The 26,813-nt window shown below is 37.3% G+C and overlaps 1 protein-coding gene across 1 annotated transcript in view; it reads left to right on the top strand.

Moving 5' to 3' along the window:
- PTPN4 (protein tyrosine phosphatase non-receptor type 4) overlaps window positions 1–26,813 on the top strand; it is a 109,516-nt gene that overhangs the window by 22,402 nt on the left and 60,301 nt on the right. Inside the window, exons 2-5 of the mRNA XM_066553124.1 lie at window positions 16,306–16,460; window positions 22,927–23,034; window positions 25,869–25,911; window positions 26,008–26,086. Coding sequence (XP_066409221.1) covers window positions 16,306–16,460; window positions 22,927–23,034; window positions 25,869–25,911; window positions 26,008–26,086 — 385 coding nt within the window. The remainder of the gene's footprint in view (window positions 1–16,305; window positions 16,461–22,926; window positions 23,035–25,868; window positions 25,912–26,007; window positions 26,087–26,813) is intronic.

A 26,813-nucleotide genomic window follows, 5' to 3' on the forward strand; every position in this document is an offset into this window, starting at 1 on the left:
AGTGGACTTGGGCATGGCTCTTGTCTCTTGGCTACAGTTTCTCTTATTGCCTTCAGGCAGAACCTGTTTGATTTTCTGTGCATTTTGGAGACATTCTTGTGATTTCTGTTGCTGTTCCATCTTCTGTACCCACCCCAAAGGAGGAGGGCATCGAGTAAGCCAGAGGAAAGTTGAAATGTGATTAGAGAAATGGACAAAATGTAGGAAAGGATTTGAGTGATGAAGGAACCTGAACAGTTAGAAGAGGGACTGTTAGAGCCTTAAGAAAGAAAAAACATACATGGAAGAGATCTGGAGTATTTGCAGGAAGTGAATGGTAGGAAACTGATGGTTTAAGTGATGAATTTATTACCTCTGTAGTTTCAGCATAGCTACCTCATCAACCTGTGAATCTGACCCATGTTTGTACTTGCCTATCCAGGGAGAACAACAGGAGCAAGAGCCACGCTATTTTAAGATTAGTTAATATACTGTTTAAATTGCTTAATAATGCCTAATGACTTTTAAAGGACCCCATTGAAATGTCCAAAAATCTAAACAGTTTATGTTTTATGTTCAGCTTAATGGTGTGCTATCTCCACTGTCCATTGTTATCTGTTATTTGTGTTAGGAATCACAGCATACTTGCTAAGACAAAAAATCTTGCTTTTCATGTCAAATATTTATAGAAGAATGATTCTCCCAAAGGACACCATGTGTCATTATAAAACAAGAAAGTATATTAGAAAAAAATGTATTTTTTTATATTATCAACTTAGTAGGCTGTTTTTTGACCATAATGGTATTCATAAAAATAAGTGAAATATTCATTATTGTAACTTGTTTTCATTTCTGTGCAAGTTTCTGTTGATACCTTTGAGCTTTTTATTGTGACTTAGCAAACTCTGGATGTAAGCAAGAATTGTAGTGGGAAATATTAGAACTGCACTGTCCTTTATATAAAACAAAAATGTCTTGAGAAAGCTCTTTTAGAGCTTTTGGAAAACTAAGCCAGAATTTTGTCAGAACTTGCTCCATTCATTATTTTTGATGTTTGCTTATTGAATTGTTCTTGCAGGTAAGATTTCTCATTTTTTCAAGGTAGCACTAGTGGTGAATAATCACACCTGACCTAGTGGTGACATTTCTTCTAAGGACTGCTGGTAATTTGGGGCTGGCCCAGGCTGACCCCGGGTTGAATTGAAGATGTTCCTTCCTTTGACCATCAACAACCTCTGCACTTGTGTTATTCAGAGGGCTGCACTGGACAGATAGTCATTTGTGCTCTGTACTTTGAGAGGTGGAGGCTTTTTTTTCCTTTTTCTCCCACAGTAGCTTCTGTTCCCTTTTAGAAAAGAGAAATGAACCTGTCCCAGAATGTTGACTGCTTGGCAGTTAAGCAGAAAAAAAAGTGTTTAATGGTGGATTTAAAGGAAAGGTATTTAAGGAAGTGGTGATTGTACTTGCTGGCAGCTTCCCTTCCACTGCTTTTATAGACAACAGCTAAAAATCTTTATTCTCACCTTTACCAAAAGGATAAGAAGCTGGGAAACTTGGGTGCATTCTGCAAATCTTTTTCTCTGTAAGGACACTTAGGTTTATAATTTCTGTAAAGAATTTTGAGGTTTTTTGGCTCTACAGGCTTGGAGGAATTTCAGAGTTCATTTGTCAGAGATTTGCATCTTCACAAAGCAGTTCACACTGCAAGTATGGGTCATAGAGATCCTTGAGAACTGTAATGCTGGGCAGAAACTTGTCTACTGATGTAAGTCCATTGCTGTGTTTGGCTTTACCATAATTACACCTGAGGATGTAGTTATGTCCTAGATTTCAGGACTGCAGCACAGTTTCTGTGCTTAGTTCTGACCAAGGAGTTACTGTCGTCTTTCATAGTGATTTAACATCAGCATGTCTACGTAAAGCTCGTATGAATTACCAAATGTTGAAGGTATACTATCATAAAAGTACATTGACTTGTGTAACTGAGATGCTTCTCAAGTAGCTTTGGAGTCAGGATGTTGCCCCGTGTATAAAAATAACAAATATGATACCAGGGTGAGTTTTACACTGTGACAGTTTCTTATGCTGTCATTGCCAACAGTAGATCGGCTGCTTGAAGTGTGTGTTCCTTGCATGCTTTTGGAAATTGTGGGATGTTTGTTTTTCCTTGCAGATTTACATTGCCTTTTTACTTGGACTATGAAATTCCTTTCTGGTATTTATAGTGTGCCCACTTCGCTGCAGACAGGCTCACTAAGCCTTGCTTTGGGTCTCTGCTGTCAGGTTTTTATAGGCTACCACATGCTTCCAGTCGTTGTTACGAATTTGAAACAGAGAGACATGCAACGTTCTTATGTACTTTTTCAGTAGAATGAAAGGAGAACTGAGAGCACTGAGGGAATCGGTTCAATTCTGTCATTCAGACCTGCTGCCTTGCATAGCCCCTGGCTCAGCAGGGGTGGGGCTGGGAGTTGAGCACTTGCCTGGGGCAGCAGAGAACTCACCGCAGGGAAAATGGGACAGCCCTGCAAAGTTCTGGTTTCTGACAGCCTGGAGACTATAACTGCTTCTGTTGTCTTACAGTCTCTCTTAGCCTGCAATATAGTAGAAGAGACTATCCAAATGGATTTTTTGCTAAGCATTTTGTAAAGCTGCTGTATGTTGAAAGGTGAATTAGCTTGTATACAAGGTGTCTAAATCAAGTTTACAGCTTTAGTCCTTTGATTTTAAAAAGAGTGCTATATCCTTAGTTTTATTATAGTGGGAAAAGATTGTTGAAGACTAGAACATGGCAATCTCTCCTGTATACAGCTGAACAGTAAAGTTCATTTTTGACAGTAATTTTCTGTGCAAGCACTATGATTCTCTGGCATAGAAAGCTAAATTAATCACTGGATTAAGACTTCTTCTGAGAGCAACTATTGTGCTTGGATTACTTTATTATGAAGAAATAGATATCAGTTATAGGCACTATAGTATAAAAGTTAATTTGTGTTACACTTACTCAGAGTTTAGTGACTAGATATGTAATCTTCCCTGACAGCATGGTTTTCTTAGTATTAGGCTTTATTGAAAAGAAAAAATAAATAAAATTGGTCAGGTCTTTCATACCACAAGTTGGAGAAAATTTGAAGTGGTGACGTGGACATCTGTATTGGGCTGTGGTTACAATCAAGATGGCATTTAGGGTTGTACTAGGAGAAAAAATCAAAACCCAAACTTGCCCCCAGCCTCTTGGCAGAGACATAACTGTGTGCTCTCAGCTGCAGCACAGTGAAAAGGCTCGAGGTGAGGATTTGAACCATACTGCAGTTTTAGTGACAGAATACACGTTTTTACAGGGTCCTTCCAGACCTCTGGTTGTCTTACAAGGAAGAATAAGAGGTAATCTGATTACTGCCACGAAATCATCAGTGCCAATGAGCTCTCCCCACACTGGTTTGTGGCAGGAGGTGTGTGCTTGTGTCCTAGCAGGGAATCAGTTTGGCCAGATGAAAGGAAGTCCTTGGGAGCAGCAGAGAAGTAAATGCAATTGAAGGCCCTGTGACATGCAGGTGAATAAACTGCATTCAAGGTTTTGTTCTTGCTTAGAGTTGGTAAATGCATGAGAGAAAGCATAAATAGCAGTGTGATTAAATAGTAGCATGACATGAAGCCTATAAATAGCCTTTTATAATTTTGTAGTACTTTCTCCTTTTAATAGCCTTTTGCTCTTTAACTTCAGTGCACACAAACTCTACATGTGGGGGTTCAATTGCCCTTATTGGTAATGTTTTATTCCACTGGAGTTGTGGTGTTTCTTTTATTGCTTTGTTTTTAGTTGAATAACTGGTTTGTACCATGGTTATGTGCCTGTTTTCTCAGCGGATGTGAAACTTGATACTGAACTGAGTCAATATGATAAACAAGCATTAAAGCCTCTGTGTCTTCCTGAACATGAATGCATTAGAGGAGATGGTAGAAGTTATTTTCCTTCTAAAAATATATTCAGTAGTTGATAGGATAATTCACTTCAGTTAATCTCAGACCAACCAAATTGAAAGTTTCTTGCTGGTTCTGAATGGCAGCTGATTATAGAAGTTTCCAGCTCCAAGCAAAATGGTCAGGTAATTTTTCTCAGTTGGTATTTTATTAAATTCAAATACACTAGATGGCTTTTTCTTTATAGTACATGTTTACTTTATACCTGGAAAGTGATTTGCTAATATGCTAGTAAAAGAAATCTAACTTCTAATAAAAGGTTTGAGGTTGAATAGATGAGGTATAATGCAGAAATATGTATATATGCAGTTTGTCAGTGAATTTTAGTTTCACTGGGGTATCATGGTGTCTTCAGTCTGGAGCTAGAGTGCATTATAAACTTTGTGGTTTTGGCTCTTCCTCCTTTTCCAATTGTATACCTTCAACTTTGTGCCTTTACTTTTTGGATTTAGGGATGTAGGGATTTCTGCTCCCCCCTCCCCCCACAGTATATTCATAGTTAGCCATTGCAGTGTTATATTTTCACACTGTTAATAGTGTCTGCTATTTTTGTTAATCTTATTTTGTGAAAACTGTCAAGTATTACTGTGTAATTCTATAAAGAACAAAAGCTAAAAGGAAGAAAACAATCATATTCAGAAACAAAAAAATTAAACTTTAAGGGGGTTTTTGAAGTTTGGTTTGATGAACCCTGGTAAGAATTACAAACTTTTATGAAATTTTGGATCTTGTCTTTCCTCTTGCATTATTCCCCTTTTTTTTTACAGATGTTTCTGTAAATTTGTCAATTTATTTTGAAGAGAAGGAAATACATCCCAAAGTGAAAAGTATTTTTAGATACTCTTAGAAATATGCATGAAGATCATTTATCTTCTTATTTATGTCCAAACTTGAGTGTAGCTTAACAATTTTCAAACCTCTGAATGCATGAATATGAGTGCAGGGGGTCTGCAGTCTGCCCTTAACGTGTAAGCGTGTCATAACCCCTGACAAAGGTGTGCCTGTTGAGGTCAGTATGCCACAATTTTGGGAAACTTTTGATTTGGCTCAGAGTTTCACTTTGTTAGAAGTACAGATACAATTGTTACAAAGTGGATTTGTACAATTTACAAATCTGTGGAGTATAGACATCTTTAAGATACTTTGCTAAAGAAACTAAACACACAAAAATGTGATTTTTATATTTCCTGTTTAAAATTCCATTGCATGTGAATGATTATAAGATTTGATTGCTTGAACATCATATGCATGATATTTTCATTGTCATTTTATATGCATGATAGATTCTTTCAGGTAATTTTGAATTTCTAATCTTGATCTGGCTTGAAAATGGAAATTATTTCCTATTAAGAAAGTCTTTGAGAAGAGGCAGAAGTCAGAAGAAAACTTAAACTGAGGTGGAATTGTGAAATGTAGTAAATAAATAAATAAATAAAAGGAGGCCTTAAAATTTGGGATGATGCAAAATAGGATGGTTCTTTTGCAACTGGACAGGTACACCAGCTAGACTGATCTTGCCTCATGTGGGGAGCTCCTTGTTGCAGTTGCCTGGTTTGCTTTGGGGTCCCTCGAGTGCTCATCCCACAACCACCCAAAAGGTGACCTGCTGCCTTTGACAGCCACGGCGCTGTGGAGAGGCTGAGTGCCCGGAGTGCAGGGCAGGGTGGCTGAAAGCCAGGGCCACGGATGGACTGAGGTCACTTTTCTGAGCAGCACTGCCAGAAGACATCCCTTGGCTTGTTTTCTGCTGAAGGAAGAAGCGGAGTTGACAAGCGTTTTCCAGGCAGGTAGCCAGATAGGCATTATTTCAATGTTTCCTGCAGAAAATTGGTGGGTTTTGGCAAAACTGAAAATTTCCACGTGAAAATTTCTATTTTATGGAAATGGTGTTTCTGATTAAAAACTAATTTTGATGGAAAGTGTCCAGTTGGTTACACTGAGCCATAGAATTAGCATCTGCTGTGTTTAAATCTATTGAAGATAATTTGGCTTAGGTTTAGAAACTCTGAACAAAATATACACAGACAACTTTTCCTCCCCCTGTCTAATACCTCAGTTTTAGTGCCAGCCAAAATTCAACTTGAAGTTGGCTATGAGTAGAATACAAGCTTTTTCTGAGTTTTGCCAGTTTGTTTTCAGTTCAGACTGCCTTTAACTTCAAAGGCTTCACAACACAGGTGCTACAGCTGGACCTACAGCTGCCGGTTCCACTGGCTGCTCTGGACTTGCGGGTCCTTCAGCGTGCAGCAGTATTGATCCGTGGGTGCTCAAGTGGCTAGTGGCAAGCCCCCAGATTTTCTCCATCGTATGTTTTCTGTCAGTGTTGTTTTCAGATAATTGTGGTTGGGGCTTGTGCAACATACAGGACACAGTGGGACTTGTGTTCATTTACAGTCTCACCAAATTAGAATGTGTAATTTTGCATCATTTGGTGTTTTACCCGTCTGCTTAATTGTGTACCACTGTTGAGGACCATCAGTTGCTATTTGCATGTAACTTTTCTCTTTTTGATTTCTTAAACTGTGTTAAAATACCCCTCTTATTTGTTGATGGAAAAGCTGAAATCAAAACCTAATTTTCACTTGTTATATTTCCTCGATTCAGGGTGTGTAGTTGGGTTGTTGCTCAAATTTAGACCTGTTAATAATTAGTGTCATGAAAGGACTGTACTTGGTTATCCTAGCTACAGGCAGTTGTGCATTGTCATTAAAAGCTCAAAAATTTAAAAGACTCCTTTTATATATCGAGGAGCTTTAGTTTTCTACTAGGTCTGTGGAGAAATGTAAAGTCTTTTCTTTAATAGGTGGAGAATTTTTTTTAAAGTCATATTGCAAAGGGGAATCAAATTTAATTATGCTTTGAAACCTTTGAGGAAAACTGTAGGAAGAAATTTGGATTTGGGGGGTTTTGAGGTGGCAGTGTATATTCTCCCTCCCCTTAAGCAAGACATTAAATACTAAGTTATCACCTGGTGCTTCTGAACTTACTCTGATTTCAGCCCTTTTTTCTTTTGATAGGTAATATTTAGGCTTCCTGATCTTAGAGTCGTATCAGAGCCAGATTTCCCTTTAATGAAAGATCTATTTAAATCTATTTAACCTAGTTTAAGAACACATTTTAAAAAGTACTGGGGATTTATTTTGAGAAGTCTCTATCAAGATATTTTAGTAATGTTTCGTTATAGTCTTCATTTACTACATCTTATTATAGGTTTGAGTCATAAAAGCAAGAATAAGAGATCCAGCTCCAGGAATGGGAAGAGATAGATGTAGTAATCATCTGTGTGAAGGTCATGGATTACCATTTTTAATGCTACTTTCAAACAAGGGCAGGTTATGGATAGAATCAAGTTTAAAATAATGGAGGTAGAACTCACTTGGAAAACTTTTCTATTTATTCCTAGTAATCTTTAACATGATAAACACTTCCAAATATCATGAACTGAGAGCTGCATACTGGCAAACAAGGAGGTTTTATGTCTTATAAATGCATTTGCATATTTGTTTAATTTAGAATATTTTTTAAATATAGAAGGATAGTTGAAATCATCATTTAGTGATATTTAAACACTGCTCCTCTTCCTATTCTTGTTTTTCCTGGCAGACGAATCCTTTACTGACTGCTTCAGCTATCTGCCCTTCCACAGGGATTGGTTGGCTTTTTAAAAAAAAAGTTAGATTTAATCTTTTTCCCTGCTAGCTTTGCTGTTTCCATCCTCAGTGGCTCGTTGCAGGAGTGTGGGTTGCTGCTGCTGCTGTGCGTGTTTGCTGCCTGCCCGCCTGAAGTGGCCACAGCTGTGCCCCTGGGGCCTCTTCCCCCTCTGTGGCCTTACTGCCTGACAAGCTGGCACTGCTCGAGCTGGTGCTTGCCATCAACTTGTGTTCTCATGTAACAGACCTTACATGATACCAGTATTGTTACATAAAAACATTTCTAGCCTCAGCTGCCTTCTCTCTGTTTCTTCACACCAAGGTATGGCTCCCTAACCCATTCTGTAAAGCAGTCATGCTGTGATCAGGTGATTCCTGAAGATCAGCTATAGTCCATTGCTTAACAGGGGGATAGATGTGCTCTTTTTTCTGATCCTTAAGGTGTGTAGGGGTGTATTGCATATTACAGAGAAATTTTCTGTGGTTTTGCTCAAAGTCATCTCTGAAACCTCATGTGAGGTTCTTCACACATCTTGTTCACATGTATTTGTGACTTGTTCTGTAAAACCTCCCTAACTCCTGAATAGCACCTAGAAATGAAAAGTCTCCAGGTCAGAAACAGAGCTGCATAAATTCATGTGATGTTTCCACTCTGATTGTGGCTTCAGTGTGTCACCTGCAGGACAGATGGGTTTGTGTTGCTTGTGAATAATCACAGGTGCTCCCTGTGAAGCTTTGCCTAAAGGCATGTGCACTCCAGGCATTTTTCTTGTATTATGTGAAAGGTCTTGTCTCTTCTGCAGTATTGTTATCATCAAGGCAGTGAGTACTGAGCCATGAGCTGGCAGGAATAGCTGGAAGGAGGTTTTCTGTTGTCTTTACATTTGTTCACACTCTGACCTGTAAAACTGATGCAGTGAAAAAGGAGATGGGGGCCCTGATGAAGTAGGATGGGGTGGGGGGGAAAGGTGTGTTTTAATTCTAGCACTTTCTTGGTTGCAGACTTTTAGTCTATTGGTTGAGTTTCTTCAGCCACTCTGACAATCCAAAGCTGTAATGTGTTTGGACAGGTGTTCACTAAGACTAAATCTGAAGCTTAAAAATGGGTTTGAGCCATATTGAGCTGTTTGGAATTTATAAGTTTATTTGCCTTTTTTTTTCCCATTTCTTTTTTCCTTGCCAAGGAAATTTTAATATCTTCTCAGGCCGTTATCTCATCTAGAGTCCTGGATAGTGAAGATGGAAAGGTTATTGTCTGCATGTGAAACATGACTGAGCACAGAAAGGGAGGACATAAAGGGCTTAGGTTCAAAATAATGATCAGTGTTGATGGCATGGTTTCTAAAAACTCTTTTATTTATTAATATTGCTCCTAAACTGCCAGTAGGTGTTGTAATCTCTAACTAATGAATTTTACCTTGCTGTTATGTGTTTCCTGAAATGTTGCACACAGGAGCAAAGCAGATACCAGTCTTCCTGTACTGTCCTGCTTCTGACTCAAAACAGAGAAAGGGATCAGCTGAATTTGAAAGGCTTTTTTGTGAGTGTGGTGCATGCAGTTCAAGCATAATGAGTATTGACATTTAATTAGATAGAAGTGTCATTTATAATAGGCTTCTCTGTTAGCTGTGCCCTTCTTGGGGGCAGGGAGGAGCAATGGAGGGAGTTGTCAAATTGTCCAAATAGTTTATTTTTCAGAGGAAACAGTAGCGTGCTACGGTACTGTCTCACTAATTTGCTGTGTTCTGGTGTACAGCCTCCAGCTGTCTCTAGCAGATCCTATGTAGAGTGATTGAACACTCATTAATTATTATTTTTATGTTAGAAAGTATGAAAATCTGGGCGTGACAGAGCAAGGTGTTTCATCTTTAACCTTTGTCTCTATCAGTAATTATGTGATTATAACAGTGAGCATCTTGCTGATATCACACAGCAGTTGTTCAAATTGGAAATTCCATTTCAGAGAAGTAGATAAAAAGCATTATTCAAGGAGGTCTTAGTTTAGTAAAATCCTTGAGTAATTTTTTAACTGAGAATGCTTATTAATTTAGGCATCAAGACTGCACTGAAATCCACAGCAACCCTATGAAACCCTCGTGTTCCTGAGATGCATTAACAGTCTTAGAAATTTATCTAAGTGGCTAGAATATTAAATTAGTTCTTTGCTATTGGTTCATGTATAGGAGAAGCTGATGGTGGAGGAGAGGGGCTAAATTCAACTTCTTTTCTGTCAGTTGTTGGACTTTTGGCCCAATATTTTCAGAAACTGTCCTATATACATAAGAAATAATGCTTTTTTTGTTAGATTTGGCTCTTATGATTGAGGATGTGGAAAAGGAGGATGTAAGAGTAGCTTATGCATGGAAATGCAGGTGAGATAATGGATGTTCTGAAGAGAACATAAGTATGTTTCTCTTGGTGACATTGAGAAGTGAAGTAGGATTTTCCTTTACTGTTTTATATTTCTGGCATCCATGAGGGATTTGCTCAAGCAGCTCAGTGTCTGCAGATAGTAGAGATCTTGGAGGAATGTGTAGAAGCAGCTGCAGATCAGCTCAACTTGTGTGCTGTTTTTGCACAGGAAGCGTGGAGACTGCTCAGTGCCAGGCTGTAAGGGAGGATGCAGGAATGCCTGACCCAGGAGCAGGAGAGTTTGGAGTCTGGGAGCTGCCAGCCCCATGCAGGTACCAGGCTAAAGAGCACAATCTGGTTACCCACCAGTGGAGAGAAGTAGTGGAGGTTTTGGGAACTTGAGCTTCCTAGCTTCCAAAGGCGGATCTCCTTGTATCCAGTGCCCTTCCCAGAACTGTGTAGGAACATAGTAGCACTGAAGAACCAGTGGCTGTAGTTACATTGTATGGTCAGAATAATTGTCCTAACAATTGAGTTGGGCCAACAGTGTACTGATGGTCAACAGTAAAGATGTGATATCCGTTTTCTTCAGTAAAGTTTTAGGAAAAGTTTAATAAGTGGCCATATGATAACTTTTCAGAAGTATATTATCTTCCTTATGTAGAATGAATGTGGTTGATTTATATGTAACTGATATTAAATAAACTTAGAAATAAAACAAAAGGGTCTGATAGAGCCTGGAATCATTAATGATGCTGTTGCCTGGCTAGAAGTCTTGCTGGAATCCTTGCACCTGTGACTGCAAAGTGAAATAAGTCAGGGTTTACATATGAACTTTAATGATACTTTCCATTATTTGGTCAGCATAAAGCAGGAAGGAATCACAGAATCTTAGACTATCCTGAGTTGGGAAGGACCCACAAGGATCATCAAGTCCAACTCTCATTGGAAGTTTCAGGATTGTAGTGCATGGGTCGATTCACTTAAATGAAAATGCATTTCTGCTCTGCTTTCATTTATAAGCAATGTCCTGAAGCTGTATACTGCATCAGAATTGCTGAAAGCTTTCAAAACAAGACAAGAACATTTTCTTTGAACTTAATGTGGAATTCCCTCAGAAAATGCATGACCAGCTAATGTTTAGCATTTTCAAACTAGTCTGGATTGAAACATTTAATGTAGTGTCACTAATGTGTTTTCAATAAACCTCTATGAAGATGGGCTCTAGGTGTATCTCACTGTTTGTCTGAATTGCAGTATGTTGTATTATTCTATTTAAACCTTCATAATTGTCTTTGTACATTTAAAAGGGTGTTTTTTTGTTTTTTATATATATATATATATAAATAATTAAGTTGTCTGGATAATTTTAGTAACATTGGGGTCTGCATTTTACTTATTATATTCAAGCTGCATCGTGTTATAAGGACATGGGTCTTCTATGAGTCTGACCTACTTTCCTACTTCTAGTAGGAAATTCATGTACTGTGTTGGACCCAAATGAGCAGGTGGGCTACAGTGCAAATCTGTGCCTTCTGGGTTGCTAAAATACAAGCTCCTAAACAAATGGAAATCTGACAATGCGTGAGCTTCTATAGCTGCTTTAGATGAGCCATGAAAAATGAAATTTCTCATGTCCTTGCATGCACATGTGCATACAGTAATGTGTTAAGGTGGTTGTTTTTCTGTGCATTACATCAAGAGTTCTTTTAAAGAAAGTTCGCATCAAGTCAGCAAATTGGCTGCACTCTTGGATAAATTAAATTTCAGTTAATTACCTGCTTAACCAACTGCTTATTTATTAAGCTGCTTAAAATCAGTTAGTTTATTGTATGCCCAAGCAAATTGTCGTTATACTGGATACATTTACATAAAAGAATAAAGGATGCCGAAAATTCACTTGTGAAGCTTCTGTGTGCTCTTTAGTGCCCTAACCAAGCCAGTATTGCAGGAATGTTCTGCCCTTTGATAGGGAACACTCCCTGGAATTGCTTCACCACTTGAAACCTGAGCTCAGGCAGGAAATGTACAACTTACTCCCTCCACAGACCTGAGAGGTAAGTGGAGTTACTTTGCACGAGTTCTGTCCTTCTCCAGTTGCTGTACAGCATGTTCTTTAGATTGTTCATTCACATAAATATTACATGCTTACCAGAAGATGCTGAAAAATTATAAGCAGAAAACCTTCACCATATGAGAAGATTAAGTCCGGTTTAAATAATCCACTTGCATGTATAAAAATATTTTAGCATTAAGTGGCCGTGGCACTGCCCACAACATGGATATGCACACACAGTAGTACCTTGCTTAAGTTAGCCTGCTGTTTAAGCCAGATGTTCTCAAACTGGTTTTTTGGTTAAGTCTCAGCTTTTGTTTTTACTCCTATTTCTTTTGGGGATGCAGATTTTACTTTGGAGCCTAAAGCAGTCCTCTGTTCTGTACTAACATTAGCTATAATATTTTTATTGCAGAAGTATGCAATGAGTGTAGCTGAATTTCTGTCACATTTTCTCATTTTCTATATCAATATTTGTTAGGAAATCAGCTGTAATTTGTAACCTTATAAGCAAGAGCTAGCCATCTCACTATTAGTAAGTTTTCAAAATATATAGCAAGAATGGCAATATGTGTTTGGGAGACATAATCCTATCTGTGTTCTTGGCTTATGTATTCCTGAAAGAAAGAAGTTGCAAAGATGATATGGGTACAGTTTGGGGCCAATTATGTTGTAAAACAAGTGTGTCAGTAAAACCAGTAATTGCAGAGTCTATCTGTGCTTAACAACCGCGTCCTTTTTGTTAAGTGTACATGTGCTGATAGAGGTTTAAATATGGGTTGTGTGCACATGATTGGCCACAGAGCAGTTCTGTGTAATAACCCTGGCAGGTCTTAGAAGGAGGAGTATTTTTGAAAGTGCATGTGATGGTGAAGGTGTTTTAACATATTCTTACATTCTTCCATAGTTTCTTTGCTGACATAGAGGGAAAGATTAACTTGGAATGTGGCTTACAGAAGACAGTCAGTCTCTTGTCACCTTTCTCTCTATTAGTTTCATGGCTGTTTATTTCCGTTTTGTAGGTGCATTTCAGGATTTGAGTCATTATACTTGTTAAACTGTGTTCTGTAGTTGCAAAAACCTCTTTGTTTCATGCAAGAAACTTGTCTGCTATGAGATGGTGGTTCCAGCTACGGTGTATTTTATATGGGACATAGAATATAATGTTTCATTGCATAATCTGAAAGTACAAAACATAGTTTCTTAAGTCTACGAAGAAAACATTCATGAATTGCTGATGTCCAGCATGGTGGAACTATGAGCTTCCCACCGGGAAGATGCTAAACTCCACTGGAACAGCATGAGAAGTGTGTGTGCCCTATTTGTTTGTTTCTTCCTTAGAGAGAGTGGAGAAGGCATTGCCCCTCCAGTCTTCAAGATACACAAACTGTTGTTCTGGCCCAATGTAGCTGCTCCTGTTTCCATAACAAACTCATAATACAGTGCTTCTTTCTTGAATTTGATCATTTCATTTATGTACATTGAAGAAAATCCAGTCATTGTGCGTAACTATGCAATATTTTTTTGTTTGGCTGGAGCAAAGATGATCTGTGTTACAGCAAGAACCTTGATAGATCTGCAGGTTGGGTCTATTGAAGGGACAGAGTGAATGGTTTCATGGTGATAAAGAATTTTGAGGGTCACTAAGGGATGATTTTCTCTTTGCTCACTCTTTCGGATTTGTTGCTGTGTCTGAAACCAAGTTTTCTGTCTAGTTTAAGGCAGTGATGAGGAAGGAAAAAGTATTGCTGGTCTTGTCTTGATCAGCAAATATGACAAAAATAGAGGAAAGAATAGGAGAAAAGGTGAGACTTACCATTTTCTTCTCTTAAAACATGATGGTTTTAAGATTGTTTTCTAGTTTTTAATAAGTCCTTTTTTTTCCCCTCTCCTGCAAAACTATGCTTTGTTGAGTTACTCTCCTAGCTCACTACCAAATGCATTTGTGAGGACTGCAGTACTTAAATTTGAAAGCTGAACATTCCTTTGTGCACTAGTCTTTGTATTTGTGGAAAAGCACTCTGAAGATGACACTCACTGTTTCTTGGTTTATTTGTTACTTTTTCAAATCCTTGTATATTACACCTGCCAAGGGGTTGTTTCTGTGGTATGGAGAAATTGGTTTTAATCAAATTGTGTGCTTTCCTGAAAACTTCTTAGTTTTAGCTCAGCAGCAAATAGCATCCTAACATTTTGGCTGTAGTTCTCAGTTGTGTAGCTGCACTGATAATGCCAACCTTTATGCCATTATGACTAGTAAGGCTTGTAGATTGTGTGGCAAAACACTAGCTACAAGCCTTACTACTGAAATGTACATTGTGAAATGTTACATGGTTGGCTTGGATCACTGGTATGGAGGTTCAATTCCTCTTTGGTGTTTAAAGGTTTTCTCCTGCTTTTTATCATTGAGGTCTGTAGAAAGTATAGCAGAAGCAGCCTCTACATGAGGAGCTGTCAGATGGGCTTTGTTTTTAGGTTTTACTTGAGAGTTTTAATGTTTTGACACAATTTTTCATAAATTTGTCATTAAGACATAGTCATAAATTTAGCAGCTGGTGGCTTTATCTGATGTCTGTATCATTCAGTTTGTCTTGTTGGTTTAGCAAAACAAAAATAAACTTGCTGGAATTCTACATGAATACAGCATTTCAGTTCTGAAGCCAGTGACCAAGTAGCCAAAATAAAAAAGCTGTCTGGTGAGGAAGCAGTTACTAGTTAATCTGAAAATGCTGAGTAAGTCAAAACAAGCATTTTGCAAGGATGGATGATCATCAAGCAGATTTTTGTATGTCTTAGGTGTGTGGTCATACTAAAGAGCTGAAGATGTGATCTAGAAAAGCAAAATACCTCCGGGATTTTTAGGGCAGTTGCTCAGGAGGTTGTCTGCAGGCAGTGGAAAGATGATGGAACTGCAAAGTCCCAGCTTGGTTCTTGGTATTCCACTTTCCCATGAGAGCCTATGTATCTGAGTTACCAACTATTTAGGAGGAATTGATCTTTCATTTCTTACCCCTCCCTCTTCTTTTATGTATATTGGAGCATGGATACCTCTTATGATACATGCAAGCTCTCTAATCACTGCTGGAATATTTGCTGTCCTCTGCTAAATTGTCCTTTTTTTTTTTTTTTGTCATCATATGCTCCTGTCCCCCTCCACAAATGTGAAGTTAATACATAGATGTGTTTGAAGGCTTCATAATTTTATGCAAGATCAGGAAAATCAATCTTTTATATTTGGTTTTGAATGTATATGTGCTCTTTTGCTACTCTCAGGGTATTTTAATTTTATGTCTCAATATATTCTCTACTTAAGTTATGAAACTTTCTGTTTGCTTACGCCCTTGTCAAAGGATGTAGAAATAGTTTGCTGAGTGTGTAATTAAGTGAATCACAGGCCCTGATCCTGTGAGGCACTTGAGAAAGTAGCTGGTATCATTGGATAGAGCTGATAGCTTCAGGTGGGCCCGTAAGGACTTTGCTGGGCTGGGGCTGGATGATAATCACAAGAATCTTAGATTAGAAAAGTGGAAGTCAATTCTTGCATTCTGTTGATTGGCTCTCAGCACAGGGCATACACTTGTGATGGTCATGGTTGCTTGCTGAGAGGATGAGAATTGTTTATGCTCCCAAACTAAATGTGTAAATCCAATCAAATTGACATAGACAGAAGATTCAGTAGTTTGACAAACATTAAACTATTCATGTTGTAATTAAAAAAAAAAAGGGGGGAAACAATGCTAATGTTTTGTTACCACTGTACGTTCTCATATTTTCTGATTTTATAGTGAATGCACAGGCCTTGCAGAATAATGCATCAGTCTTGTTTGTTTGCTGTTTTCTTTTTCTCTATAAAGCTTTTTATGTAAGCATTTTTTGCTGTTTTGCACTGAAATTAGTTACTTAATTGCATCTAATATCAGGAAGCTAGTAGCCATAATGCCTAGCAATTACAATGCTTTTTGAATTGAAAATGTTGTTGTGAATCTTTAAAAACAAACAAAAAATGCAACGAGAAAACAGCAAACCCACAAAACAACCTTAAAATAGGGAGGGTGTGGACAATGGGCAGAAAGTAAAGGACTGAGTATTTTGGTATAAGGTTGTGTTGTAACATGTAAGGCGTTGCTTTCTTATTGGCTACTGTGAATTTCGTATTCACTTTTCTTCTGTCTGTAATGGACTTTTTAAATAATGGACTTGCTGTCTTTTCACCTTTCTTTGAAGTGAGACACTCTTGCATTTGCATTTTTTGGCTCTTTTTAAATGTTCTGTTGGTTTTGCCTGCAGACCCTGTGTGGACAGTAATGACCGCACGTTTCCGATTGCCTGCTGGCAGAACCTACAATGTCCGAGCATCTGAGCTGGCACGAGACAGGCAGCATACGGAGGTGGTCTGCAACATTCTTCTCCTGGATAACACTGTACAAGCTTTCAGAGTTAGTGTAAGTAATGCTCTTACTGCAAATCAATATCTGGCTTATTGCAGATCAATATCCCGAGCTTGCCTTCCTTTCCTGCGTTTGTATGGCTGGAGTTTGACTTTCAAACAGTGTGAAGTAGAGAATAAAAGGGGAAGTTGTGTTCAGGCAGGCATGCTTGTACACGTGTGCACAGTTACTGGGAACTTAGTCATTCTGGCATCCTCTGTCACACTAACACATCTTCATTTCAAAATCCATTGTATGGAGCATAATTTATTTCTAGTAATTCTCTTCATGGATTAAAGTTGTCCAGTGGAAATGGAGGACAGTTTTGCCATTGAGTTGAGTGCAGCTTTTGTTCTGCTGCATTCTGGTTTTTATATTTTGAGCACAAGTAAGGTGGAGTGGGAACTCTTCCCATAGCTGTGTAGCTGTGTTCAATCACCTGTATGGTTATACTTGGTCACAGCTGCCATCTTAGAGTATCTCCCTGCTCTTTGCTTTCCTCAGATAATATTATTGTTCTGTGATTTCCCTCACTTCAGCTCACCGCCTTCTACTACACTAATGAGAATGACAGGAAGGAAAATGGAAAGCTGGTTGCTGAATACTGAGAACTGCTAATGGAAAAAAATCAACAACTTTTACACGTGAACCAGAATTTAAAATATGTTATTCATCCCATTTTCTAATGAAAATGTTCATGATGTTGTGTATATGTTACACAAGCGCAACCCTTTCTTTCAGCTTCCTGAGGGGGAAAAAAAAACCCATGAAAAATAGGCAAGGACCTCACAAGAAAACATTAAAGCACTTAAAGTCATCTGTGTGTGAGAAGAACTAGAACTCCACAGGAAAGAAGCTGTAGGTTTTCCTGTGGTAGTAGAACTCTGCTTTTACTTTGAAAGCTATAGAATTGATGACTTATATAGAGAAAGGTTGAATAATGTGATGGTGAAAGTTAACAGGTGGCATAATAATTAAAATTTTTCAGAAGGAAATTGAACTTCGGCAAATGGAGTGTAGGAGTATCAAATAAGGCTGTGGCACTTCAGATGGGAAGTGAGGGAGAAAGTGAAGCAATTGTCAAATCTATATGGAGAAATACAATTCAGAGTATTTGAAGAAATTCTAATGCTCAGTAATTATATTGAATTATATTGAAACCCAGTGTTCAGCAAGGATATTGATAGATTTGAATGTTTCAGGGAAGATTTGTGAGAGGGATTGCCTTTTTCTGTTCTGTAATCAGTGGTTAGAGCCTGCAGCTGCTGATCACAAGTGAAAGCTGTTATCTGGCAAAAACTTGCAAGAATGCAGCATCCAGAGGCTTGAGGTTCAGAGGCAGATCTGATGGTTATTTGTTTTGGATATGTCAGTCAAGATGGAAGGGTTTAGGATATTCTCTTGAAGTATTTTTGTAGTTCATTCAAAAAATACTTAATTTTCCTGGACTTCTGAGTAGTAAAGTGTGGGAATTTTGGATGATGGAGCTGAGGGACAGATTTTTAAAGACTTGAATTTATTAACATCAAGCCTCCTTTCCCTTCTGAGATAATTTTTTCTATATGCTTTCCCCTTTTCTGTATCTCTTAACTTCTCATCCTTGCTAATAGTTTCCCAGTCTATACTGCCTGCCAAAAAATCACTATGTGCAAAATGTAGTTGGATATAAAGCATTAGAAGTGCATAAGAAATTGTAAATGTTGTCATCTTTGCTTTCAGGTGCATGAGTTTTCCATTAAAGTATCTGTCTTGTGTTTTTTTCTTATGAAGAAAGTAAAAATAGGGAAGAATAAGGAATAATTGTTGGGCAGTAGGTATGGGAGATGTGCTTCCTTCTGATCTAGGTGTTCAAAAGCTGTACATTTTTAGAGGATACTAGTGCCTCTAAGAAAAGCAGAATCACCAGCTATAAATCCTCAAAAGTCTGTTCTGTCTCTCCCAAGAAAAAATTATGTAATATGTTCTTACCACCTCCCTAGTGTACTAAATATTTTAGTTGCATGGATCATGCTTTACTGCTTAGACAGATCAGCCTGCAAGTTTGTCTATTAAAACTGAGTCTAGGGAATTAAAAGTTCCTTGATGCTGAACATCTTGATCTCATGTCTTAGCCTCAATCTGTTTTTTCACAAATAGGGAGTAATAAAGTATTCATTTGTAGCAAATGTAACCTACATGCCATACAGGTTCTCAGGTTTTATAACTTTGGTTTACTTTATTGTGGTTGACACTATACTTAGCCATAAATATTTATGGACTTGTTTTCAAAATAGGAAGAACAAAGTTAACATCAAATAAATTAGCACCTTTTATTTTTCTCCTGGTGATTGCTATAGGTATTTTGTATGCTAATGATTGTAAAAATCATCTGGAGGATGCAGTGATGTGTTAATAAAAATGTACTCAAATGCTATTTCTTCTCCAACAGCAAAGTGCTGATCACAGACAATGTCTCTCGATAATTTATATGATGTTCTAAGTTCACAATTCAACCAGCCCTTTCCATTGATCTGAACAAAAGGCACCTTTGTGCTAAGCCTTACCTTGTAGAGAGCGTAACAAATCAAACCAGATAATCCCCATGGTTTATAGCCAGAGAAATGCTGCATTGCTTGCAGGCAGAAGAATCAGTTAGAATGTACCTGTGCCTATGTTTAAGGAGTAAAAACCCTTTCTTTAAAATGCTCTGCTTACCAAATGAAGAAATCCTCCTTTCATCCTGAAAAGCAGATTTCAGTAGATCATGCAGCTAGAAGAAAGAGGGCTGATGTGAGTTAACAACATGATCAGGATGATTTGCATTACCGTAAAACTGTTTCTTCGAGATCAAATTACTTTAATTTGTTTTAATTACTTGTTTAAATACGTAAAATTACATCTTTCCCACGCAGGCTGGCTTACTTATATTTCCTGAAAGCCAATATGTCAAGGTAGATGGGGTGGGTTGTTCTGTGAGAAAGGCTAATGGTCATGGACAAATGTTTCAATTTGGAGCCTTTACTATCCCAGAACGTCAAACTTTATGAATTTACACTCTGATGGAAGCAAAGTGTAAAAACCTGTAAAATAACTCAAACCAAACAAGAACAAACCAAACAAAGAAACCCTATACCACCCCTTTGTAATTTTAGACCTTTTTAGTAATTTTTAGTAATTTAATCTTCAGCATTACTTTGATACTTGCCCTTTTTTCTTTGACCAAAAAAACCAGAAATTAAAATAATAGCATCCATTGTAGAAGGAAAGGAGAGTTGAGCAGTGTTGGGGAGTGCATCTCCTGGAGCATTAGCCCAGGCATTGTGGTGAGCTGCAAGGGAAAGGGGTTGTGTTGCCAGTAGTGAAGGAGCACAGCCTCCCACAAATATGTGAGCAGCAGAGCTGTGACCCTCTCCATGAAAGCCCAGAACCTGTCATCCCCTTCCTCTGGCATCAGAAATCCAAATTTTTTTGGGCTGACACGGCAGCAATGCCTCGTGGTGTTTGCTGTGGGTGCAGCCAGTTCTGTGGGCAGCAGCAAAACCAGAATGTCAGTTATGGGGATGGAGAAAAGGGTGGGAGCTGCTAAGCAGGCATCAGACCTGTGTAATGTGTAAACCTGCAGGTGTCTGCCTAAATTTTCACACATGGTGTTTGTGAACAAGTGACAATCATTTTGCAATTAAAAATTAATCTGTATATATCTAGTGATACTAGATGATAAATAGCTCATAAAATGCAGTCCATGTATTGATGTCTAGTGTCTATGTCAAATTTGACCTAAGAAGCCAAAATTTGTGAGACATTCTGCCTCCAGCAATGACTAGTATGTGCATATAACCCTCTAATTCTTCAATTCAGAAAAAATTGGACATTTTTGTGTCTAACTCTTGTGGTTTTGTCTTAGATAGCTCCCATTTTTCATACATGTTTTCATTATTTCTTGTTTTATGAGAAAATAATAACTTGAATCTGTAGCAACAAAGCAAGTTTCTTATTATGCTCATTTACATTTATTTGGTTTGCTTTTTTGTAAAAAAAAAATCAGATATTTAAACATGCTTTCATACTTTATATATTTTTGAGCAGCTGGTCAGTGTTATGGTAGTATTACAAGTATTTTGGATCTTTCTCAACAAGCAGAATTGTGACCTTCACCTGCTTTGGCAAGCTGCAACATCATTACATAAATATCAGAGATGGGTTAAGCTAAGGTCTGGTTTTGCTAGATGCTTATCTTTATTTTGCACTAAGTAAAACATTGTGATCCAAACAAATGCTTCATGTTGAAACCTGTCTTCTCTTACCAAATTTGCTGCTCAATTGCAGGAAAAATACCTTTCTTGCGGTTGTGGAATGATGTTCTGTTTTTCTTAATTCAAACTGATCAGCCAGTTCTAAGCTTTTTTCATTAGGAAGCGTTTGTTCAGGTTTTTAAGAAACAGTATACATTGGCAGGATTAGATTGGAAAAAAGCTACAGAGATGGTATCTGCATGCTGTTAGAGGAAGTAACATGTCAGCTGTGGTAATTGCAAGACTAAACTTAGGTTCCAGACATCTCCCATTTTCTGGTAGTTACTGTTATAAGTTCTTAGTTTGTGTTCTTATTTAAATCTACGTGGGAAAAATGCCAAGAGGCAATTAGTGTTGCTATGTAATTTTAAAATTAGCTTTATTTGCTGTAAAAACTGTACTGATTATTGGTTTATTTCAAAATATAACAGAAACTTCCAATTTAGTAAAAATTAAAGTGACTATATTTGGATTGTATATAAAAAATGCCTTATGCATTTATGCTGTTGTACATTTATTGTGTTAACATCTGGTTTTTTCTTTGCTTGTTTTTAGTAATTTGTAAAGTAAATTTTTCAGTGGTGGACTTCTTATCAGTGGTGCTCCTACATTTTGTAAGACATCTTCTCTGTACCATTTAAGGAAAAATAAGGTCTTTGGCAAAGTAAATACTGGAATTCTTAGGTCACTTCAATTTAGCCAGATTTATATGGGACCTGAAATATATCCCTTATGTAATTTCAACTTTAAGATATATGCAAAGTTATGGGTATGATTGTCCTCATGGTATTATTTCAGACATAATTTGTGTACAATTATTCTCTACTTTTTTATTATTTTGAAATAAATTATCATGCTTCTTGGAGGTTTTAGGCTCAAATAAAACTGCCTCTGACAGTTTATTAAACTTCAGTTGAATTCAGTGTAGTTTCATCTGAATAAAAAAAGTTAGTTGTGATAGGATGCTCTTAGATGTTAAAAGATGTCTGAAGGTAGATGTGTAGATTTTTCTCTTGTATGGGTATTAATGGAATTCTTGCAACCTTATCTTGATCTTTTAGCTACGTACTTCCATTTCATCAGCTGTAAAGGTAAACTGTTATGTAATCTCTATGCAAATCAGGGTCTTTTGGGAGCAGAACAGCAGGGATTTTTGTTCTAAAACTCTAAAATTATTCTTACTGCCTACAGTAAACAAGGCACGATGTATCAAATCCACTGTAGCTGCAATAATACTTGGCACCTAGAAGATTATTAGAAGCTTCTCTGCTTGGTGACAAAAAGTAGAAAATCTGGGTGGAAAATGTATCAATCATCTCTTTCACATTTCTTCTTGTTTGACAGTTCTTGCAGAATTTTGCTTGTCTTTTGTATTTCAAGGTGCTATGACACTTTTAACTTCTTTGGGAAACTCCCTTCAGATTTCACCAAACGTATTTATTGAGTCCTGTCATAATGGCACACTCAGACTTTCAATTACTATGTTGGCAGTATTTCCAGGTTAGGCAAAAAATTGCTAGGTACTAACAACTACAGATTCTTTTTATATCATTTTGTGGGTAACATTTGTCCCTGTAGTAGAAATCAAGTTTGTTCACTTGACTCTGAAAAGAAGTGTTACTGCTACTCAGTTACCTTAAATTAATTAATATAGAGTGAAGTGCTATCTTAGAATGTATGTTAATGATACTTCTTGGTTAGGTATTTGGCTGTTTCAGCTGTCTATGCCATTAAACTTTGGAAACATTTTCAATATGCTGGTTCATTTAAAGTCAGGAATAGATTTTGAGATCAGGAAGGATATTTTGTGTAGACCTGTACATTTGAATTCGGTGACCCAAACAAGATTCTTGTTTGCACTGAGTTCTTTATTAATTCCTGACTGGTTTTTTTTCCTTTTCTGCTCTCCTTTTACATATCAAATTTGGCTAATGAAAGGCTTTCAGAAATAATCATGTAGCTAGCTGAGAAGTGAGAAGTTCTTACTGTCAGAAAATGTCAGAGAAGAAAAATGATTTCCTTACATATGTTTCAAAAAGAGATGAAGCTCGTTTAAAAATAGTGCTGCTGGGATACACTTTGTGGTATTTTAAAAAGTGCTGCTAGAGCACATCTGAAAGAATTTATATGTGCTCTACCTGCCTGAAATCTGTGTGTCCAGTTATATACATTTATTGATTAAAGAAAAGGTCTGTATTTTTTTTCTGCAGAAACACGATCAGGGCCAAGTTCTGTTGGACGTAGTCTTCAAGCATCTCGATTTGACAGAGAGAGATTACTTTGGTTTACAGTTGGCTGATGAATCTACTGATAACCCTGTAAGTTATCCCTTAAAAAACTCTGTTTTATAAGTACAGTCTTTAAAACTCATAATCTTGTTCATCACTGTGGTTTGTGTTATTTAAAGAGAGGTAAATAGAAGCCATTGCAAGATTTTGCTGTCTTCCCCAGCTGTCATTTGTGAGGGTATCTATCATCTTTTATTGTAGTTACGATAAAATTGCATGTTAATAGTCCCAGGTTTGGAGTAAAATATGGAGTTCTGTGCTTATGAAGTAATATCTTAAAAGGATATTGCTTGTTTTATTTTATCTGTTTACTAGATTGCATTATCATTGTCAAAAAAAGTGAATTTGTTTTAGATTTGTTTAGTAGTTGTATTTGTCATTAGGACTTAGAGAATAACAAGGGAGTTTTAGATTGTCGTGTATGGAGTTTCTGTTGGTAGCCCAGATACCTTGGTGATCTTTCAGTAGTGCTTGGTATAGTCCAGTATCTGACAAGGGCAGTCATTTTATCACCTTAACAAAGAAGGGACTCCCTTGGAAATGAGTATTTACAACAGTTCATGGGCTTAATTGGAAGGAAATTCTACACAACTGAAAATTTCATGAGTAGAAACTAAAAGATGCAAATGTAGCATTCACTGCACTAGTTACTGGGTCCTACTGGCATCTTGATTGCCTGAAGAGCACTTCTTGGATATTTTCTTTTATAAGTATCAAATGGTCGATACTCGTTTTGCAAAGTGCAGTTTAGCTAAGCATTATTCCTTATAAGACAGTTCTTTACCTAATTCTTACTATATGTGCAGCACAATGATGGGGTCAAAACTTACTTCCCAATTTCATTCACTTGTTGACAGTTCTGTTAAGACATTGGTGGACTGCCTGTGTAATATTTGTATTCTAAACTTTGTTTCAGGCTTAAAAAACATAGGCAAGCAGAAGAAAGGCTGAATTATTTTTCATCTTTTTAAAAGAAGTATTTAATTGAATATTGGTCAATATTTCACTCAACATTCAGAAATTTTTCTGGCTTTCCAAAGGGTAGACCTCTAAGCTCTCTTTCTTTTAGTTTATCTCTCTGGAAGCAGCTGAGTACAACACTGTAATACAAGGATCTGATTAAGGGTTAGTCTGAAGCAGTGACTTATCAGGTATTTGGTACAAGAACATACTTTAAAGATTGTTTTAAATTTTTTTAGTTTCCAAATATTTTGTCTCTTCAGCACTATCTAGTTGCCATGAAAACAATGTGTCAGAGCTAAAAAGAAATATTACCGATATTAGTCATGCAAGCTTGAAGAATGCATGGGTTTGAATAATTTCAGGTTTTGATGCACATTTACTTTTACACTTGATTCATTTGGACAAGGACACCATATTGGGTTGATGAATATTCTAGTTATTTGTGAAATAACACACCAGAATAGTGCTAAGATATAGTTAATGCAGCAGCAGATAAAGATGATGAGGAAAAGGGGATTCTGCTAATTGAGTGTGAAACCTCTACCATTGTGTTTAAACATGGATTTCATGAATTGCAGAGCCTTTGTGGTTTTTTTATAGTATTAATATCGAAGGGAAAAAAAAGTATCTGTTGACATGTTTTGAAAGACTCTTACATAAATTACCTATATATCCCTGGCTAGAGTGTTCTTTAAGCTTTTACATTTAGTCTTAAAAGTTAATTGATCCTGTTTGAGGCTTTTTTTTTCAGGTATTCACACTTTTGAGGCTGCATCAAACAGTCTCTTTACTTCCTCTTGAGCTAACTACTACAAGGATACAGCATGTGGATCTAGTCATCATTATTTGTTATTCCTCATGAAAAAATTCAGGCTAATGAATTAAAAAATGACTAAAAATTACAGGACTAACTTCAGATCCACAGTGTGTGTAAGGTAGCTCAGGTACCTGTGTGTTTGCTTCCTCATCCCTCACCTGAAAAAACAAAAAAGCCCTGTGATAAGTGTGAGGGAGTTGCACTCTGTAAGGGTTAGGTGTCTGTCAACTGCTTAGGAACTGTGCCCATATAACGATTTCCTCAGGCTTGTGGACTTGCCTTGCAAGGCAGCTCAAGGAATTGAGCAGTATTTATACCAAAGATAGTCTTAGGAGTTACCTGGACTGAGTTGGTGTGTACAGAGACTGCTGGGTTGCTGATGGGCAGTGGTTTAAACAACTTGCAGAACATTCCAGGCAGTCGTACTTTTAGCTGAAATTTGCCACATTGATTTTTATAAAGCTCTGCCTGTATACAGCAGTGTTCTCTTGCAGAAATAATCAATATTTGGAACTGTTCAGTAAAATTATTCTGTAGTCCTTAATCCAGGAGGCTGAGTGCTGAGTCTCTGGCTTCCAAGATCAAGGTAGTGATGTAGCAGTGCTGACACAGGCTGACAGTTTGAGCCAGTGGGATCACTCCCTGGATGTGGCAGACTCACAAAATCCAGAGGCAGAAGTACTGGAAGTAGTTGAACAAGTTAACTTCTGAGTTGGGTAAATGAGCCCGCTTACAGCTCTTCACTAGCTTAGGTGGTTCTTCTTAAAGAGTAGCTGACAGTTGTTAAACACATCTGACCTCTCTCAGGCTCCTGTGACAATCACGGAAGCAACTCAAAGGGGAATTACTGCTGTAAAACAGGTATCTGAACAACATAGGTTAATCTTGGGGAAAGAAGAGCAGTAGCAGTTGTTGATGATAGTGGTGATGTCTCCAGAATCAGTAATAAGCCTGTGTATGCCAGTGAGGCATTTTGGTAAAAGACCAAATAAAAAGTAATAAAAAGCACCAGTTTCTTGATGTATAAGGCTGTGATTTGCACTTTGTTTCTCTGAAGTTTGTGTTACAATTTGTCTCTTTCCAGAGGTGGTTGGATCCAAACAAACCTATCAGGAAACAATTAAAAAGTGAGTAATGTATGTATTTCGTCAATTCATCTATTGTTATTATGCTGTTTTTCCAGGGTGCCCTGATTAATTAGAAATAACTTTTCTTGACCATAGGAGGATCTCCTCACAGTCTGAACTTCAGAGTTAAGTTTTTTGTAGGTGACCCAAACAAGCTCCAAGAGGAATATACAAGGTAGGTCTGGTTGCTTTGTCAATAAAATACTTCTCTAGAACTGTCATTAATTTCTTGAAGGTATAACATGGAAATTTTCTTTCAACTCATTTTTGTTGTATGTACAAGCTTCTAAGTTTTGTGTAATAATTACAGATATGAGCTATGCAGTAGTACCAAATCAGTATAACAAAAGGCCTCTGTGAATAAACTTATGAGTTTATATGCAAAGTGAAGTAACTACATGAAGCAAATGCTACCAAGTAGAAACAGAAAAGGGAAAATAGAGAAAAGAGGAAAAACTTAATCCCAGTATTTACCAATAAGTACAAATTTAATTCTATCCTTCCAAGTTCTCCTTTGTGACAAAAAAATTGCTGAGCATTCTGCATGTTTTCCTCCCCAATTTTCTACTTAATAGTAATAAAATTAATCTCTCTATGGTTGTAGTTGTAGTTTGAATCACGTAAGTTTATTTTGATAGCAGTGTGTTGAAATCTGTTAAAGAAAATGCTCAGTGTGAATCAAAATCAGAAGCTTGTGAATTGCAATTAGTCCCTGAAGAAATGCCTCAAATTTTCCATATTTTTAATTACTTCTGGCCCTCTACAAAAATGGCATGAATTGACAGATTGGAATTTCTGGATGTCGGCCATTCTGAAAACAGGTCAACCCCATTCAAAAAAATGATTGCGGATAGCTTTGGAAACCTGAGTACCAAAACTGTGACAATTTGAGTCCACATTTG

This window comes from Molothrus aeneus, chromosome 7 (assembly GCF_037042795.1).
Source record: "Molothrus aeneus isolate 106 chromosome 7, BPBGC_Maene_1.0, whole genome shotgun sequence".
Lineage (NCBI taxonomy): Eukaryota > Metazoa > Chordata > Aves > Passeriformes > Icteridae > Molothrus > Molothrus aeneus.